The 16,512-nt window shown below is 44.1% G+C and overlaps 1 protein-coding gene across 1 annotated transcript in view; it reads left to right on the forward strand.

Annotated features, from left to right (window-relative positions):
• The window catches only part of DOCK2 (dedicator of cytokinesis 2), a 367,177-nt gene that overhangs the window by 43,493 nt on the left and 307,172 nt on the right, over positions 1-16,512 (forward strand). The window contains exons 9-15 of the mRNA XM_006906499.2: positions 218-299; positions 5,582-5,717; positions 8,138-8,213; positions 9,218-9,294; positions 9,885-10,010; positions 11,163-11,287; positions 16,311-16,409. Coding sequence (XP_006906561.1) covers positions 218-299; positions 5,582-5,717; positions 8,138-8,213; positions 9,218-9,294; positions 9,885-10,010; positions 11,163-11,287; positions 16,311-16,409 — 721 coding nt within the window. The remainder of the gene's footprint in view (positions 1-217; positions 300-5,581; positions 5,718-8,137; positions 8,214-9,217; positions 9,295-9,884; positions 10,011-11,162; positions 11,288-16,310; positions 16,410-16,512) is intronic.

Here is a 16,512-nt window from a genome sequence, read left to right on the forward strand (position 1 = left end):
AATACACATATGAGTAATTCTTTGCCCCTGCTGTCAAACCTCTGTCTTCCCGACAGAAACACGATCTCTTAGAGGGAGGGACCATGTCTGTCTCAAACACTACTGTGTCCCCAGTGGCCAGCATAGTGTGGGACACACAGTAGAGGCTTGGTGAGTGTTTTTACTAAATGAATGTTGAGCCCCCAACAGTAATGGGCTACCACTTCTCTTCTCACAGTGAGAACTACCTGGTGCGATGGGGCAGCAGGGGCTTCCCGAAGGAGGTCGAGATGCTCAACAACCTGAAGGTGGTCTTCACGGTGGGTGTGCGCTGTCTTCTCATTACCACGCTTCACACTCCCAGGGGCATGATCTTGGAAATGAGGCTGGTTGACTGGTCAGGAGGCAGTGTGGCCTCGGTGCAGAGCCCTGTTCTGTGCTTTCTGCAGGGATTCAGAGCCGCAACGGAGGGCTTTGTGTGCTCTGCGGAAGCTGTTGGGGAGATGGATCTTCTCCTCTCTCTTTCTTCTTCCTTCTCTATCTCTTTCTCACTCACTCGCACACACAGAACACATGCAGAGCACTATGTAAACAAGTACAAACCTCCTCCAGCAATCGTATCTAGGTGCACTGGGTACCACAGCTATGCTGATTTTCTGGGTAATTCATGGTTAACCTGAGTTCTTTTCTTTGGTTCAGAACTAAAAAGCTTCCTCAACTATATCAGAAAAAAAGGCCTTCCTAGAACATTGGCTGCCTTTGTAAATTGGATATTCTGAACATAATTAAGTCATAGATGACTAACGATGTTTTGGGTCCCTGGGATCATCCTTCTAAATACCTGTACTCACTGGGCAAGACATGTGTAGAAATGTTGAAATGTGTTGTTATTTGGATAGCTTATTTCTGAGAGTGAGTAGACTTTTTAGCTCTGGGAAGGAGAAAGAGTGGGAAGGAGATAAAGGTTATCATTTCTAGCAGAGACCCCTCTCTTGTCCTGTTCCCACAAGGCTGTGTCAAGAGTGTGATCTTAAGACACCTAAGGATATTGGTGTTGTCTACAAACTCCTTTCAGGAGAAGAGCATTTATGAGATTTTTCACTGTGTTGCTTGTGTGAGCAAGAGAGATTACAGAGGAGGAGGTAGGGAGGGATTTGGGCATTGACCAAAATGATGGGTTTGATCCAGGAGTGGCCAACATGCTATATTAACCTACCTCACTTTACAGTGATTTTCCAGTTACAGCCCGTTAAATGCAATGTCTTATGTTATGTCACAATTAGACTAAAGTGCAGCTGATTTGTTTGTTATTTTCTAAAAAATGAGCCATAGGAATAAGCCCATAGGTCCTAATTGCTTAGACAAAGTTTTCTTGGCTTATACAAATGTGTCCAATCCTGTTTATCTATTATTAGTTAGAAGGAGAAGCCTATTTATTTTCCCGATAAATAGGAGAGTCCCACAGGGCTTTGTGATTAAACCAGGAGACAGATGTTTCATGAGAGGGAGAAGGACAGGGAATCAATCAGTGGTTCATTTTGCAGAGAACCAGTTCATGATGTAAACATGCGGGAAAGGGCATCGGTAAATTTGTGTCACTCGGTATTAATGAGAATGGGATCCTGCCTTCATGGAATTCTCCCTGTGCCACCGCCCCTTCTTCCCACAGCAAATGAACCTGAGAACCTTGGGTGACTAGTTCAACAGGCTGACACTTCCCTCTCTTGAAATGATGGGAGTCTTCATTTCAGGGCAAGGAAGGTCATGCTGTTCTAGCTTCTTTTATTGATTCAAGGGCTATCTAGTGAATACTGTGTGTAAGCTCTGTGCTAGTTGCTGGGGATACGGCAGTGAATAAGCTGATAGGCTCCTGCTCTCATGGTGTGATGGGGAGAATTCAGAAAATAAGTAAATGAATAAATAAAAAAGAGAAATGTCAAAAGGCAATCTAGGCAACGTGGATAATTAAAACAGGGTGATCTGATGGCGTTTGACTGGGAGTTGCTTTCAGTTGGGCACTGAGGTGATATTTAAGTTAGTGATGAGATAAGACTTGGCAGGCATGTGCCTTTCTGGCCTCATTTATCTTGTCTCTGGGTGTTCACTCTTTTTAGTTTCCTCTTTGGGGGCAGAGCCTGAGGAGCTGACATGTGGGTCGGACCAATGGTGGACTTCCCCTCTGTCTGCTTGACAAACATTCACCCTCCGTGGCCCTGTTAGAGGACAGAGCATATATCATGAGGTTCCCTAAGATTTTGTCCAGTTTGGGGGTTGCTGCCAACACATGGGAAGCACGACTGAACAGTAAGAGGAGTGCTAATGAATAATTAAATCAGGTGACATGGGCTTTAAGTTTCATTGTCCTGCCTCAGCTCCTCCAACGCATCTGAGTTTTATAAGGCCAAAGTAATATGATTGAGAGACACCACACATTGGAGACAGTTCTGAGTGAGGGTTGCCCATTTACATACTCTCCAGAGAATAACCTGTGCTTAGGCATTTTGCTATGTTTATGTAACATATTAAGATTCTTTAGTGCCAAGGGTCTCTGATGAGGCAGCTCTTAGAGATCTGGTGTCTTCCTTTGAGCGAGTGAAATCTTATCAGAGAAGAGGGGCGGAATGGGGCTTACCTGGGAACCTTATGGGTTTATCTAAGTTGTCTAAGTGTATTATTTGCTAGGGCCGCCATTACAAAGTACCACAAATAGGATGGCTTAAACAACAAAACTTGTTTTCTCACAGTTCTAGAGGCTGGAAGTCCAAGATCAAGGAGTTTGCAGGGTTGGTTTCTTCTGAGGCCTCTCTCCTTGGCTTGCCAATGGAGACTCCTACTGCCTCTGTCTTCACATGACCTTCCTTCTGTGTGTCTGTGGCCTAATCTCCTCTTCTTATAAGGATATATTGGCTTATGCCACCCTCATGTCCTCATTTTAGCTTAATCACCTCTTTAAAGGTCCTATCTCCAAATATAGTCATGTTCTGAGTAATGAGGGGTGAGGACTCCAACATATGAATTTGGGGGGAACATAAGTTAGCCTATAATATCTAGGAAGAAACCTTTCAGGTGCCAGGGCCTCTGTGGCTCTGAATTGCCCCTGAAACATACCAATCTACATACTTCAAAAATATGAAAAGTACTAATGGGAAGAGAAAAGTAATTAGGGATGAAGGTCATTGAAAGGAAGCAAGACTTGAGCTTTTAAGGCTTTGGATATACAGAGGAATAAGCAGAACACATTTGAGGCGGAGGTACAGACAGGGGGCTTAGGAAGAAAGATCCAGCGTTGAAAGTGAATATTGTGTGTTTGTGGAGCAATAAAGAAATCTTTGTGACAAAAATAGAGTACTTACATGCAGAGAATAGTGGGGAATCAGTTGGACAGGACAGCTGGAAATATATTATGTCTAAGGCTTTTCACATCAGCCGGGGAAGATTAGCACTAATAGGGTAGGAAATAGGGAGCTGTTGACATTGTTGGGGGTGGAGAAATGAAATAGTGAATGTGGCTTCTAAAGATGAGTTTGTAGGGGGTCAGAGTGAGTGGGAGGAAGGAGCCAGGCAGGCCAGAGAGGAGGCTGTCCAACCATCCTGTGAGATAGTTGGGATCTCAAAACTCAGTTGCCTACAGGGCAAGACAGGGAAAGCAAATGAGTGGAGAGTCTTCCTCATTCTGAAAGTCCCTCCTCCCCTACCATCCTTCTCTTCCTGCCTACCAGCAAAGGTGCTTTGGAGAGTGGGGAAGCAGATGTCCATTCTTCCAGCTACTGAGAGGACAGTCCTGTGTCGGTCAGGTTTCTCCAAAGAAACAGAACCGATAGGATATATGGGGCAGATAGATAGGTTTATTTTAAGGATTTGGCTCATATGATTGTGGGGGCTGGCGAGTTTGAAATCTGTGGAGCTGGTCAGCTGGCTGGAAACTCAGGCAGGCTTTTTATACTACAGTCTTGAGGCAGAATTCCTACTTCTCTGGGAAACTTCACTCTTTACTCTTAAAGACCTTCAACTGATAGGATGAGGCCCATGTATATTATGGAAGATAATCTCCTTTTTTTAAAAGTCAAAAAGTCATTTGATTTTAGATGCAAATCGGACCCACAAAATATCTTCATAGCAATGTCTAGACTAGTGTTTGATCAAACAACTAGAAACCATAGCCTAACAAAGTTAACATAAAATTTAACTATCACAGCTCCCCAGGAAGGAAGGTGTGGACCACATTTGGGCCGTGTCTTTCTTCCAGAGACTCTGTACAACTTTGTTCTCTTTCTCCCACATCAGCCGCAGTAAGAGGCTGGGGATGGCTGCTTTGTCTGATCCGTGGCTCTGATGCGAGCCGCCAGGCTGTTCCCAGGCATATGCCTGCGTGAGGATTAATTCGGAGAAGCAACTCTTCCCCAGCAAGGCCACGCCCAGGGTTCTCTGCTCCGATGCCAGCATGCCTTGATGTTCCTTCTCTAACTGATCCCAGCTGGATGGTGGTCCCCGGAACACTGAAGCTTTTAGATTTGAGCAGGCAGTCAGATGCTGAGGTGGTCCACGTGGTTTTTCCTCCTTCGTGTCTTTCTGATGATGAGAAAGATATACTGCGGACTTTGGTGTTGGCGTGACTGCACAATGTCTCCAAGGACTGAGGGTATGACTGTGGGGAAGCCCCACTGTTTCTCTCTTTGTCCTTGTTTCTCAGTATCCTCATCTGTAAAATGGAGATGCAATAACAGTATCTACTTCTGAAAGTTGTCAAGGATCAAATAAAACTGTGACATGAGACTAGCATGGGAATGAGACATTAGCTTAGTTCACCAGTTTTAGCGTTCCTCCTCTCGAGCACACAGTGAGTGCATTTCCCTGTCCCCTTTGAAATTAGCGTGGTCACATGCCTTGCTTTGGCCAATTAAATGTAAGTGGAAGAGACATGTGTCTCTTCTGGGTGGAAGCTTTAATTGCCATGTTTCCTTGCCCTACTGAGGGGACCATAGAAGCACGTGTGTGATGAGATCATCCGTCAGCCAGGGGCCCAGAGTAAAGAAGGGAGTTGAGCCCCCACCCATCTGCATTGGACCTGTAGCCTGAGCTAGAAGGAAACGTCTGTTGTGTTATATGCTCTGAGATGTTGGGGTTGTTCGGGCCATGACCCACCCTCGAATGCTATAGATACTTTAGGTACTCAGTAAATGGTTATTTAGAACTTTTCCCTCTTCCTTTGGTCTTCTTCCTCAGAGTGCTGAACAATGATGAAACGGATGGAGTCATTTGTAGCAAATGCTATTTTTTTGGATCCTTCAGTGGGCATATAGGGAATCTTGCTTATATTAACGGATATTGTACCTCTGTCCTTCTCTTCTTACCAGACTGATGAGGAAGAATTGGGATGGAACACGGGAATCCTGCTGCTCAGTTTCCTTTTCAAAACTCACCTTTCTTTTCTGTGAAATGGGTGTGATAGCTCGGTTTTCTACCTTTCCCAGGACTAATTGTACAATTGGTCCATGTATGCTAAGTGCTAAGCACATCACCAAGAACTTACTATTAGTAGGTTTCCTTTTCTCCTTTTTCCATTAGACGCTTGATATGTAACTGTTCATTTCCTGCCCTACAGGATCTCGGAAACAAAGACCTCAACAGGGATAAAATTTACTTGATTTGTCAAATAATCCGAGTTGGGAAGATGGATCTCAAGGATACCAATACAAAGAAGTGCACACAGGGACTGAGGCGGCCCTTTGGGGTGGCAGGTAATGACACATGGCACAGCATTAACTTTTATTGGAGTGCGCATTTTATATGGCTGCATTTAAAAGATTATTTCTTTGCCTCTCTGCCTTGCTCTCCCCACCTCCCATCCTCCCCCGCCAAATTTATGCCAGACAGACCCTAATACTTACATTTATGGTGACTAAATTGAAATAATTGGTGACTAAGTCCAGATTTATGATGAAGACAGTGACTAATGGGATCCTCATGTCTGGAGCAGAGCGATGGGAATACTGCACAGTCTGAGCAGTTGGCGCCTTTGCTCCCCAGCGTGGGAAAGAAGGAAGAACAACATAGGCAGGATCTAATTATGAGGAGCAAATCATTTTAAAAAAGACTCAGAACTGGAAATGCAGTTACACAGCATGAGTCACTCGCCACACATCTAAATCCCACGTGGAAGTGGACGCGTGGAGAGTTGGTGTGGACAAATGAGGCTGCTCCAGAGCAGCGTCGCCTCCACGTTTTTCTCCAAGCTGTAGCTCGCTCAGGGTTTCCAAGGCTTCGCCATTCTCGTCCTACTTTTACGGGTTTTGTTATATTTGACCATCACTTGCACTATTACTCATCTAATATATTTTCTCATAGTTAGCTCCCTTTATTTAAATTAAAGCACATTTTTTTTTCCTTTAAAGACTGTTTAAATACATGTAGAAACGGCAATTGGATATACCAGTTTTATTTCTTTTTATTACAATATAAACTTCTAGTCATGTACCATTTCTAATGCCTGTATACCACGTCTCACTAAACTCAGTATTTTAGGTCCCCACTTCAGGGGACCCTGACCTGTCGTCATCACAAGCCAGCTGCTGTTCAGTGGCTCCCCGGGTACTGCTTGCAAAGTGGCAGAGAGGGAGAAGATAGCTCTACTGGTTTTTCAACCTGCATTGTTGCTAGCTAGCCAGCTAGGTGATCTTGGGCAAGCATTTCCCCTGGGCCTTAGTTTCATTACCTGTAAAATGAGACAGTTGCATCTGGTTGGTCTGTGACCTGCTCTAAAATGCTCTGATTCTATATGAGAGACAATCCTGACGTCACAATGTCCCTGTTCAGTGAAGGTCCTTCAATCTTGCCTCACAGTGTGCTTTTGTCCCCAGCTGTAGTCTGCCCTCTCTCTTGGTTTCAGGCGACAGCAACTGATATAACTGAAAGGTTCACAGATAGATTGCTTCAAGCATAGTGGATCTAGGAACTCAAATAAATTTACATCTCTCTATCTCTCAGCTCCTATGTCGTCTTGCTGGCTTATTCTGAAGATGGCTGTCCAATTAGTTGGCAAAATATTGTCAGGCTGTTCCAAGCTTGCATCCTACCAGTTTAGCAATCCAGGGGCAAGAGAGCACCTCTTCCCTGTTAGTTTCAGCAGAAGCCCCAGGAGCTTAAATGTAGGTCATGTGCTCATCCCAAAAGCACTTGCTCCAGGCAGGAAGATGTGGTCTTCTGATCACCCAGGTCATATGAACAACTCTGGAGTCAGATGGAGACTGCTGCACCCAAACCGTGGCCACTGAGAATCGGCGGGGGTGGTCTGTTAATCAGAGAGAATCAATGCTGGGCAGGTTCAAATAAGCTTCCGCTCCTTTTCTCAGCTCCCTAACTCCCCTCTTGAGCTAGATTCAGTCACTGTTTGATTATTATCCAAGCAATTTTAGTGGCTCCCAGTCCAGGACCTGGAGCGTTTGAGGTATTTCATATTGTTACCTTTTTTGTTTTCTATTTGACTAGCTTTTCTCAGTTTCTCCCACCCTCACTCCTACCATTTCTATAATCCCTGCTCTAATGCAGAAATTCTTCACCTTGGCTTTATGGATCTTTGGTGACTGATTTGAGGAGAAGTTTCAGAGGATCCAGGATCCCATTGGAATTGCAGAGTTCAGGGCTCTTTCAGTTATGTGTCTGTGCATATGAGCACATTTATGAAAATGGGGTGAATAGATTTCATTAGATTCTCAGATCCCACAGAGAGTCACTACTCTCATGTTTTGTAGGCACAGTAGACATGCAATACATATATGTCAAATCCATACTTAATTGCTTAATTCCATTAAGCAATTGAAGGCTGGCAGAGGGCTGGGCACTGGGCTGGGCACTGAACAAGGTAGACATGGCCTTTTCTTCATGGAATTAACTCTTTCCTCTTGACTGTTGATAAACCATGGATTCTTGGATGGTTCTGTGGCTTGCTGCCTTCCCCCCTGCCCCCCACCCACTTTGCCCAGAGTTTGCCAGGTGCCACATGATATGAACACTCATGGTCTGTGTATCACCCGACACTGGCTTGCTCGCCTTCTTAGACTTTCCTGATCCAAACCCCCTGCCCTACAATCTCACCCTATTGTCATCCCATCCTGGGTGCAGGAGGGCTTAAACTATTCATTCATTTCTCTTCTTTGTCTAGTTATGGATATAACAGATATCATCAAGGGGAAAGCAGAGAGTGATGAAGAAAAGCAGCACTTCATCCCTTTTCACCCGTGAGTGATTTCCCGTTTCTTTCCATTTCTCTTAAGCCTCACCCTTTCTCATTGAGGACCACTCAGAACGGGGTGAACTGGTTTCCTTAGTTGGTGACATCCAGGTGGGGCCTCCCAAGAGGAAGGCAGGATGAGAATGACGGTCTCAGTGACAGGGCAGTTTTTCACCCACTCATTCATCAAGTGTTATTTATTCCACAGACGTGGATTGAAGGCTGGCAGAGGGCTGGGCACTGGGCTGGGCACTGATCAAGGTAGACATGGCCTTTTCTTCATGGAGCCTCTACTTATATGGGGAATTAAACAGATAATCAGTAAAAGATTAATGCTAGGAAGACTCTTAAAAAGGATGGAATCCCAAGCGTTCAAAAGGAATAATTAATGATTACAGGTAGGAGGGGAACTACAAAGCTGTGAAACAGCAGCAGCATATCAGGAATTTATAAGGGAGTTCTAACCCAGTTCTCACGGGTAAAAATGTCCATGACTGAAGAGGAGGGTCCTGAGGAAGGTGAATGTCCTTTCTCTGCTCTAAAAAGTTGTCTTTGAGAAAGCAGGACCCTCGGTTTGAGGATGTTGTCCTTACTTTGATGCCCCAAGGCAGGGCCAAGGAGAATGGTGTTTCGTGACAGGTAGTGAGGCCAGTGACTGGTTAAAGTGTGTAACTGAGACTTAGCAGGACAGGTGAAGCCTTTGCCACCTTGCTGAGTTGATATTCCTTTTGAAGGCTTGGGATTCCTTCCTTTTTAAGAGTCTTCCTAGGAATAAAAAATGGCCTCTACTGATAGCATTCATTGGTGTTCCTAAGTTTCAGAGCCACGTTGCTTTGTGAAAGGGAGAGATATGCTTCTTGATGTCATATGTGCTCTCTGAGCTATCATAGGCTGGCTACTTTTCACCAACGGTGTGGGAAGGGCTGGGCAGCTTTGTGGAATATGTGAAACCACAAGTTGGGAACCTCATGAGGGCATCACATGAGCATTTTGTGCTCTTTTCCTTTCCAGAGTGACAGCTGAGAATGACTTCCTACACAGCCTGCTTGGCAAAGTCACAGCCTTCAAGGGAGACAGCGGAGGACAAGGTACAGTGCCAATGCATAAAGCAGGCTGGGTCTGACTCTGGCTTGGGGAGCCCTTGATTCTTCAGCAACCGTATCAAAATCTCGAACCCTGGGAAACACAACCTTCCTTCCAGACAGGCCATTGCAAAAGAATAGGAGCATATGATCTATAGAAATGGAAACCACATCTCCTGAAACTGGGAGCACATCCTAGTACCCAAAGGAAGAGAGGAACTGATAGACCCTGACTGTTTTCTATGTTTTAGGCACTTCAGTATATTTTCTTATTTGATTTCATCCTTCCCACAGTCCTATGAGATAGATGCTATCCACCCTACTTTACAAAGGCTGGGCTTAGAAAGCTGGGATCATTCGACAGAAGCTCACACTGCTAGAAGTAACTGGTGGGATTCAACCCAGAGATGTCTGGTTCCAGAGCCCCTCTACTTTCCACCTGCCTTCCTCCCCTGGGACCAGTCACTGCATCTATAGTTGTTTGTCTCTGCTTCCAGTGGTCTCCTTCAGAAAGAGACCGAGGGAGAGGTCATAGGAGGGTGAGACTGAGAGCACCTTGCAGAGGTTAGCTCTTCACGGTGAGCCTTCCCTTCCAGGCCTCTGGGTGACCATGAAGATGCTCGTGGGTGACATCATTCAGATCCGCAAGGACTATCCACACCTGGTTGACAGGACCACCGTAGTGGCCAGGAAGCTGGGCTTCCCGGAGATCATCATGCCAGGTCTGGCCTTGCCCCAGGGTGGGAGGTGGTCCAGCTTGTCAGATCTATTTTCTTTTTAAAGAGTCAACTCCTTTTTCTACTGCCTTTCTATAACTCTCCCTGAAGGTAATCACTGTAAATAGTTTTTGCATCTACAGAAATCTTCTATGCATTCACGTAACAAACACAAATATATAAATATACACAAGTAGTTTTTCTCCCACAAATGGAATCACACTTGATATGCTTTATATATTATTAATTTATAGCTTCATCACTCAATAATTTATCATGGACATCCTTTCTGCTACATATAGAATAGTTCCATTCTTTGGGGGAGAATATTGTCATTAAATTTTTAAACTATTTTTTAATTACCAAAAGATTCCATGCTCATTATAAAATGTTCAAATCGCTTGAAAAGGTATAAAGTGAAACATTAAAAGGTCCCCCAAATCTTTGTCTGCAGAAGTAACCAGTACTATTAACATTTTCCATATGTGTATAACACTCTCTCGAAACTTCCCTTTTCATCTTAAACCAGTGTCTTGGACTTGTGTCCACAACTGCTCTCGCTGATTTCTCCCTTCTTTCCAAGCCTCTTGTATGAGGGCCCACTGGAGGCCCGCATTGTAATTTCTTTATGCTCGCTTTCTCTGAGACATCAATTCTTTGTGCATTCCCCACGGGATTTTCAATTGTTCTTGACCCCATTCTCGAAGACACTTTTGCACCTCTTCCCTGACCCCATGTTCCTTGGACACACGGAAGTCACTCTTCTTGCTTCCACACAGCAGAAGATCTGTTTGTGTTCATCGTTGTTATCCATGGGCCAAGATCAGTTCAATCGGAGCTTTCCTGTGCCTTCCCAGAAGGTGTCACTAGAGGATGAAGATTAAATGATTTTAATGGAGAGACATACGTGGCCAATTTTGACCGTCCTACCTCCCTCTTTTGCAACTGATATCCTAGCATTTCTCCATCCCCTTGTTACCTACTTCTCCAGCCTCCCTGATGAGGCGAAGTGCTCTTCTAAGCAGTTCTGACTGTAATTTTATTAATAGACATCAAGGTGGGCCACTTTCACTCCCTCCCTCACTCTCTTTGCCTTCTAGTCAGTGTCTCTCCTCCTGCATCGACTCCAACTCTTGTCTTTCTCTCCCTCTGCCTCAGGGGACGTGAGGAATGACATCTACATCACTCTGCTACAAGGCGACTTCGACAAGTACAACAAGACCACGCAGAGGAACGTGGAAGTGATCATGTGTGTGTGCGCGGAGGATGGCAAAACGTTGTCTGTAAGGAGCCCTGCCGTTGCTCTAGGTGATGAGGCCCCCTTGGGTGCCTCTGCTCATGAGGGCTTGCTCTTCCCACTCGCCATTCTGCTCTCTAAATGCCACTGCCTTCCGGATGGTGTCGAGCAACGTGTTCTGCACCTTTAGAGCTTGGTTAGCACAAGAATCCATCATAAGACTTCTTGTTGTTATTTCTTTACACCAAAGCAGTTTTTCAATATCTGTTCCTTTCCTTTCTTCTTTTTTCTTTCTTTTTTTGGCTTGGCTCACCTTATAGGTTAGCTTTTTACAGTTAAAAAGTTGTTCTCATTGAAGCCTGAGCTGGTTTTTTTTTTCAGGCAAAATTCATGGTAAGAAAAAGGATCAATACAGAGCCTTGGGCTGGTGGAGACTCAGGATGTCCTCAAAACAGACATTCCCAATACTAACTCTAACTCCCCAGCGCTCAGCCTGAAATTCTGGTGGAAAGCCTTATTCGTAAATTGGTCTCCAGAGGGCTGGCAGAGTGTATTCAAGAATGCAAAGCACATTGCTATAAATATTTATACAGCATATGTCCTGTACAATATTTGTCATGTGTGTTTACATTTATTTACTTATATTTCCTTTAAGGTTGTCAGCAGTTGTGTCCAGTGTGTGGGAGTGTTTTGCCTCTCAATTTCTCTTTTCAGAGTACTTAGCTGAAAATAAAATCACTCTCAGCAGAAGCTTTAGCGTGGGCAAATATTCCTCTTAGGCCACAGTAGGTAATCAGATAGCACAGTAGGGTGGGGATGTGAGTATCAACAAGTCATCTGCTCTAGCCTTGGGGCCTGGAGCTCAAGCAGGTTTGGCTTTCCTCTACCTAAGAACGACTAGTGTTAATAGAGGAATTACAATGTGCCAGGCACCAGGATAAGTATGATGCGTTACTGTTATCCCTATTTTTACAGAGGGGGAAACTAAACCTCTGTCAAGAGAAACAACTTTCCCAAGGTCACAAAGTTAGTATATGGCAGAGGTTGGGGTTGAGTTCAGGTTTCTGGCCCTCTTAAACACTTCACTGTCATGCCTATACATTTAAAAAATTATGCAGTTTATTTTTCATTTTAAAAATGAGGCTAATAACCAATTCTATTAAATTCTGGGAAGATACATAATCTTTTTTTAATTTAAAGAAATCCTTGCAATTACCTTTTTGTTCATAAATACTGGCCCCATTAATTAACATCTAGTTGAGCAAATCCAAGCACTTCACTCCTCCTCTTTTTGTTAGATTCTGAAACTTCTAAAAAATAAATGAGAGATTCTTCACTCAAAGGTACATAAAGGAAGAATAGATGCTTTTTATCTGAAAGGGAAATTGTATTTCATGAACGTATAGTCTGTTGCTTTAAAGTTATTTTTATCCAGCTACCTATTGGAAAACTTTTAAACCTCAGCTTCATGTTTTGAAACACTGATATGCTTCCCTTCAATGTTCCCAGAGGACAAACTAGAAGGGACAGTTCTTGTTTCTGAATCATTTTTACTTCCACTTCGGCTACCTTTTTGAGTCACACCCAACCAGGCTAGACAGATGCACGTATCACAGATGAATGTATAAGCAGGTATGCTGGGGGCTGAAATGAAGAGGTAACTGTGGGTCGCAGCAATAATTTGCAGTTTTATCTATTAGGGAAGTTATGGGGGAGTTCAGTTGACTATTGAAAATTGCTAAGGAAGCCTGTGGGAGGCTTTTCTTTCTCTTTGCAGAAATAAATATTGCTACCTAATTAAGTGTCAGACAGCATACTCAAACACTCTTGTTTGATGCTGTGGGCTCCTGTGGGAACAGTCCCCTTTGGGGACACTGATTCCTCCACCTGCTGAGATGCACACTGCCCACGTGGGCCAGAGGATAGCGTAGGTTACACTTTTCCTCCGCTCACTCGGGGGTCTGAACGACCTTGCTCAGGAGGGGCCATAGCAGAGATATTTCCCTCTGGGATCAAACACGGTTCAGATCCCAGCCTCTCCTCCTATTAGCTGTGTGATCTTGGGCAAGTGTATCTATAAAAGAGGAATAATAATCTCTTCCTCCTCTTCCTCATGAAGTTGCAGTTTAAACAAAATGCTAGGTCAAAGGTACCTGGTACACAGTAAATACTTGGTAACTGGAAGGAGGGGAACAATCAGAGAAGGTGGACCAACTGCAGGGTGAAGCCCTCGGCAGGAATCAAAGGGGTCAAACGAGCAATGTGGATGTCTGACACAAGTTTAAGGAGAAGCAAAAAGGCTGAGATTCCAGGCTGAGCAATCTCTGTTCTTCTGAGACCAGCTAGCTTAAGGGGGTGGAGGCAGGACATGGAAAACAGTGTGGTATAGTGGTTATGACCATGAGTTCTGGGGCCAGGCAGCCAGGTTCAAAGTCCAGCTTTGTCCGGGTTAGCAGAATGACCTTGAGCAAGTACCATAATCTTTCTATGCCTAAGATTCTGTGTCTGAAAATGATACCAGCAGTGGCACCTTAATCTTGTGAATATCAAATGAATTCATTGACATAATAGGTGTTCATTACGGTTAGGTTAACCATCTTTACTAGAGAGGTATAGTTGTCTCCAGGCCTGATTCCAGGTAGAAGCCTTGTGGTTGCTGATTGGCCGTCCCATCATGCAGCCCTGTGGGTGTAAAACACCCTCTGGCTCTCAAAGTGCATTGACATCCATGGTGTTATTTGTTCCTCAAGTAATTCCTTTGAGGTAAACAAGGCCTGTGTTAGGAGCCTGACTTTATTCTTGATGGAGTGGTTTGCCAAGGCCAAGTCAGCAAAGCCTTCAGGCTTTTGGATTTCTGCTCCCAGGTGAACAGAAGCCAACGAGGAGCTCCTACTGTAAATTGGGGTCCAAGGAGGTGGGCAATGGGGAAAATGAGTAGGCATACTGGGAACAGATACAGATCTATATTTTCCCTAAGACTTGGCTCGGTTTCTGGTCACGATGCTCTCAACATACTTGGCAGCGTTCAGTTTATCTCTGAAGTATTGAGGGTCTTAGGCCTTTCTCAGAATAATACTGAGATTTTTTTCTCCAGCCTTAGGCAATCAAAAATTTTCATCATCAGAACAGTTTTTTGAGATTCAGTTGTCTGCCATACAGCAATTTTACTTTCACTAGAGATAGATGCGTATTTTCAGATTTTATAAGCTAGATGGGATTCTCTGGAGCTACAGAAACTCTAAGCCCATAAATGTCACTAGATATAAATCTTGGGAGGCTGGAAGACATCTAGGTTGTTCTAGAAGGAACACTGGACAAAGTATAGAGAGTCTGAGATGTCGTTACAGCTCTGCTACTTTTGGGACGAGTGACTAAACCTTTCAGAGCCTCAGTTTACTTAGCTGTGAAGTGGGGATAATGAAGGTAATCATCAGAGGCAGTTAGGAGGATTGAATTGAGTCAGGTAGGTAGTGTGTATAAAGGGTTAACATAATGCTAGACACGAGGCACACCAAGAATGGTTAGAAAAAACTTGGAAGCGTTTTTAGTTCACTGCCTCAAGAATTTCTGAAAGTCTTCATCCCAGTAAAAATCAGGAGAGTTGCATCTTTTTCCTCATTTCCAGTTTACTAGTTTTTTTTTTTAAAGATAAGTTCTAAAAGGATGTTATAACTTTATTATCAAATGGATTCAATTTAGCTGCAAGTACCATCCGTGAATGTTAAACTGAGCTCATTCTTTCCCTTAAGCTCAGAAGTGAAGAGAGAGTTTTCCAATAAGAGGGGCAGGATTCTCCTTCCCATGGGTTAACTTGGTTCACCAGTGGTCCCAGAGACCTTGCATGTGTCCAGCTTTGGTCATTGAACCAGATGGGAATGGACCAAGAATCCACTGGAGAATAATGGAATCTGGTGAGAGGCATGGACTCTCTCACCATAAAATGCCCAGAAGCACACGTTTTTGCAATATGGGGGCTTGGAGCTACGAAACCAATCCTCACATCCCCATACTAATATACTATCTCCATACTAATACCCCATAGACTTGAGGTAAAAATTTGCTGGTCTTGTATAAAAACCACACTTGGGCCCCTTCTGGGTGATCCTAGCTAAGATCTTTTTTGGAGGCCAAACAGCTGGAATGAACAGAGAGAATTAGGGGCTGGCATACTCTATTAGAAGGTATTTCCTTGTTACTTGGAGGGTGATTTTTATGGCAGAGAATAAATAATCTATACAGGTATCCTTGCTCTGTGCTCACTCTGCTCAGAAGGTTCTTCCCACATTTCTGCTCAGAGCCAACTGGGAATCTTCTTCAAGATCCTCAACTGTCATTGCCTCCAAGAATCTTCCCTGAATCCTCAACCTAAATTTAAGTGTCCCTTCTCTGTGCCCATAGTAGAAAATGCATATATCTGTCATCACATTGCATTGCTTAGTGATTTGTCTGCTTATCTAATGAACCCTCCACCAAACTGTGAACCCTCCTGTCAGGTTTAATATCTGACTCATGCCCATGTCTCAGAGCTGAGCACAGGCCTGATACCCAGAAAATACTTGGGAACTGTGGATTCCCTCTGGCCCCTCTGCCAGTGTGTCTGAAGCCTGAGCTCCTTCCTCCCCTTTCCCAACTCCCACTGGTGCTTTGGTGTGTTAGCATCAGAAATCCATCAGAACAAGCTGCTTGACTGATCTGAGCCTGTTTGTAAACTTTGTGCACATTCAGATTTAGGAAACAAATAGGATTAATAAGACTGGCAGCGTGCAATAACTCCAGGACTCGTTACCATTTATAATAAGGAAGCCACATCAGCGCCTGGCGCACTCCAGTGGTTTCCAGAATGCAAGTAATAGAATTTCTGTGATTAAGCAGCTGTCACTCTCAGGGCGGGAGATGTTCATGCCTGAATCTATAATGTAAAGGGCCATGATGGGTTCCTGGCAGAGGGGTTGGGGAAGGCCGGGTTTCCCCTGGGCCCTCAGGTCAGCCTTGGTCCTAGGACCAAAATTGCCCAAGTGCAGAAATTGGCAATTCTGCAGTGTTTTCTCTCTTTGTTTTTCTTGAGTCAGAATGCAATTTGTGTGGGAGCAGGGGACAAGCCCATGAATGAATATCGGTCTGTCGTGTACTATCAAGTCAAACAGCCACGGTGGATGGAAACAGTCAAGGTAATAATAATAATAATAATAATAATAATAATAATAATACCTTCATTTGTAAGGTTGATCGGAGGATGAAATAAGTTGACTGCCTGATTGAAAGAAAGTACTA

Source organism: Pteropus alecto, unplaced genomic scaffold (assembly GCF_000325575.1).
Source record: "Pteropus alecto unplaced genomic scaffold, ASM32557v1 scaffold40, whole genome shotgun sequence".
Lineage (NCBI taxonomy): Eukaryota > Metazoa > Chordata > Mammalia > Chiroptera > Pteropodidae > Pteropus > Pteropus alecto.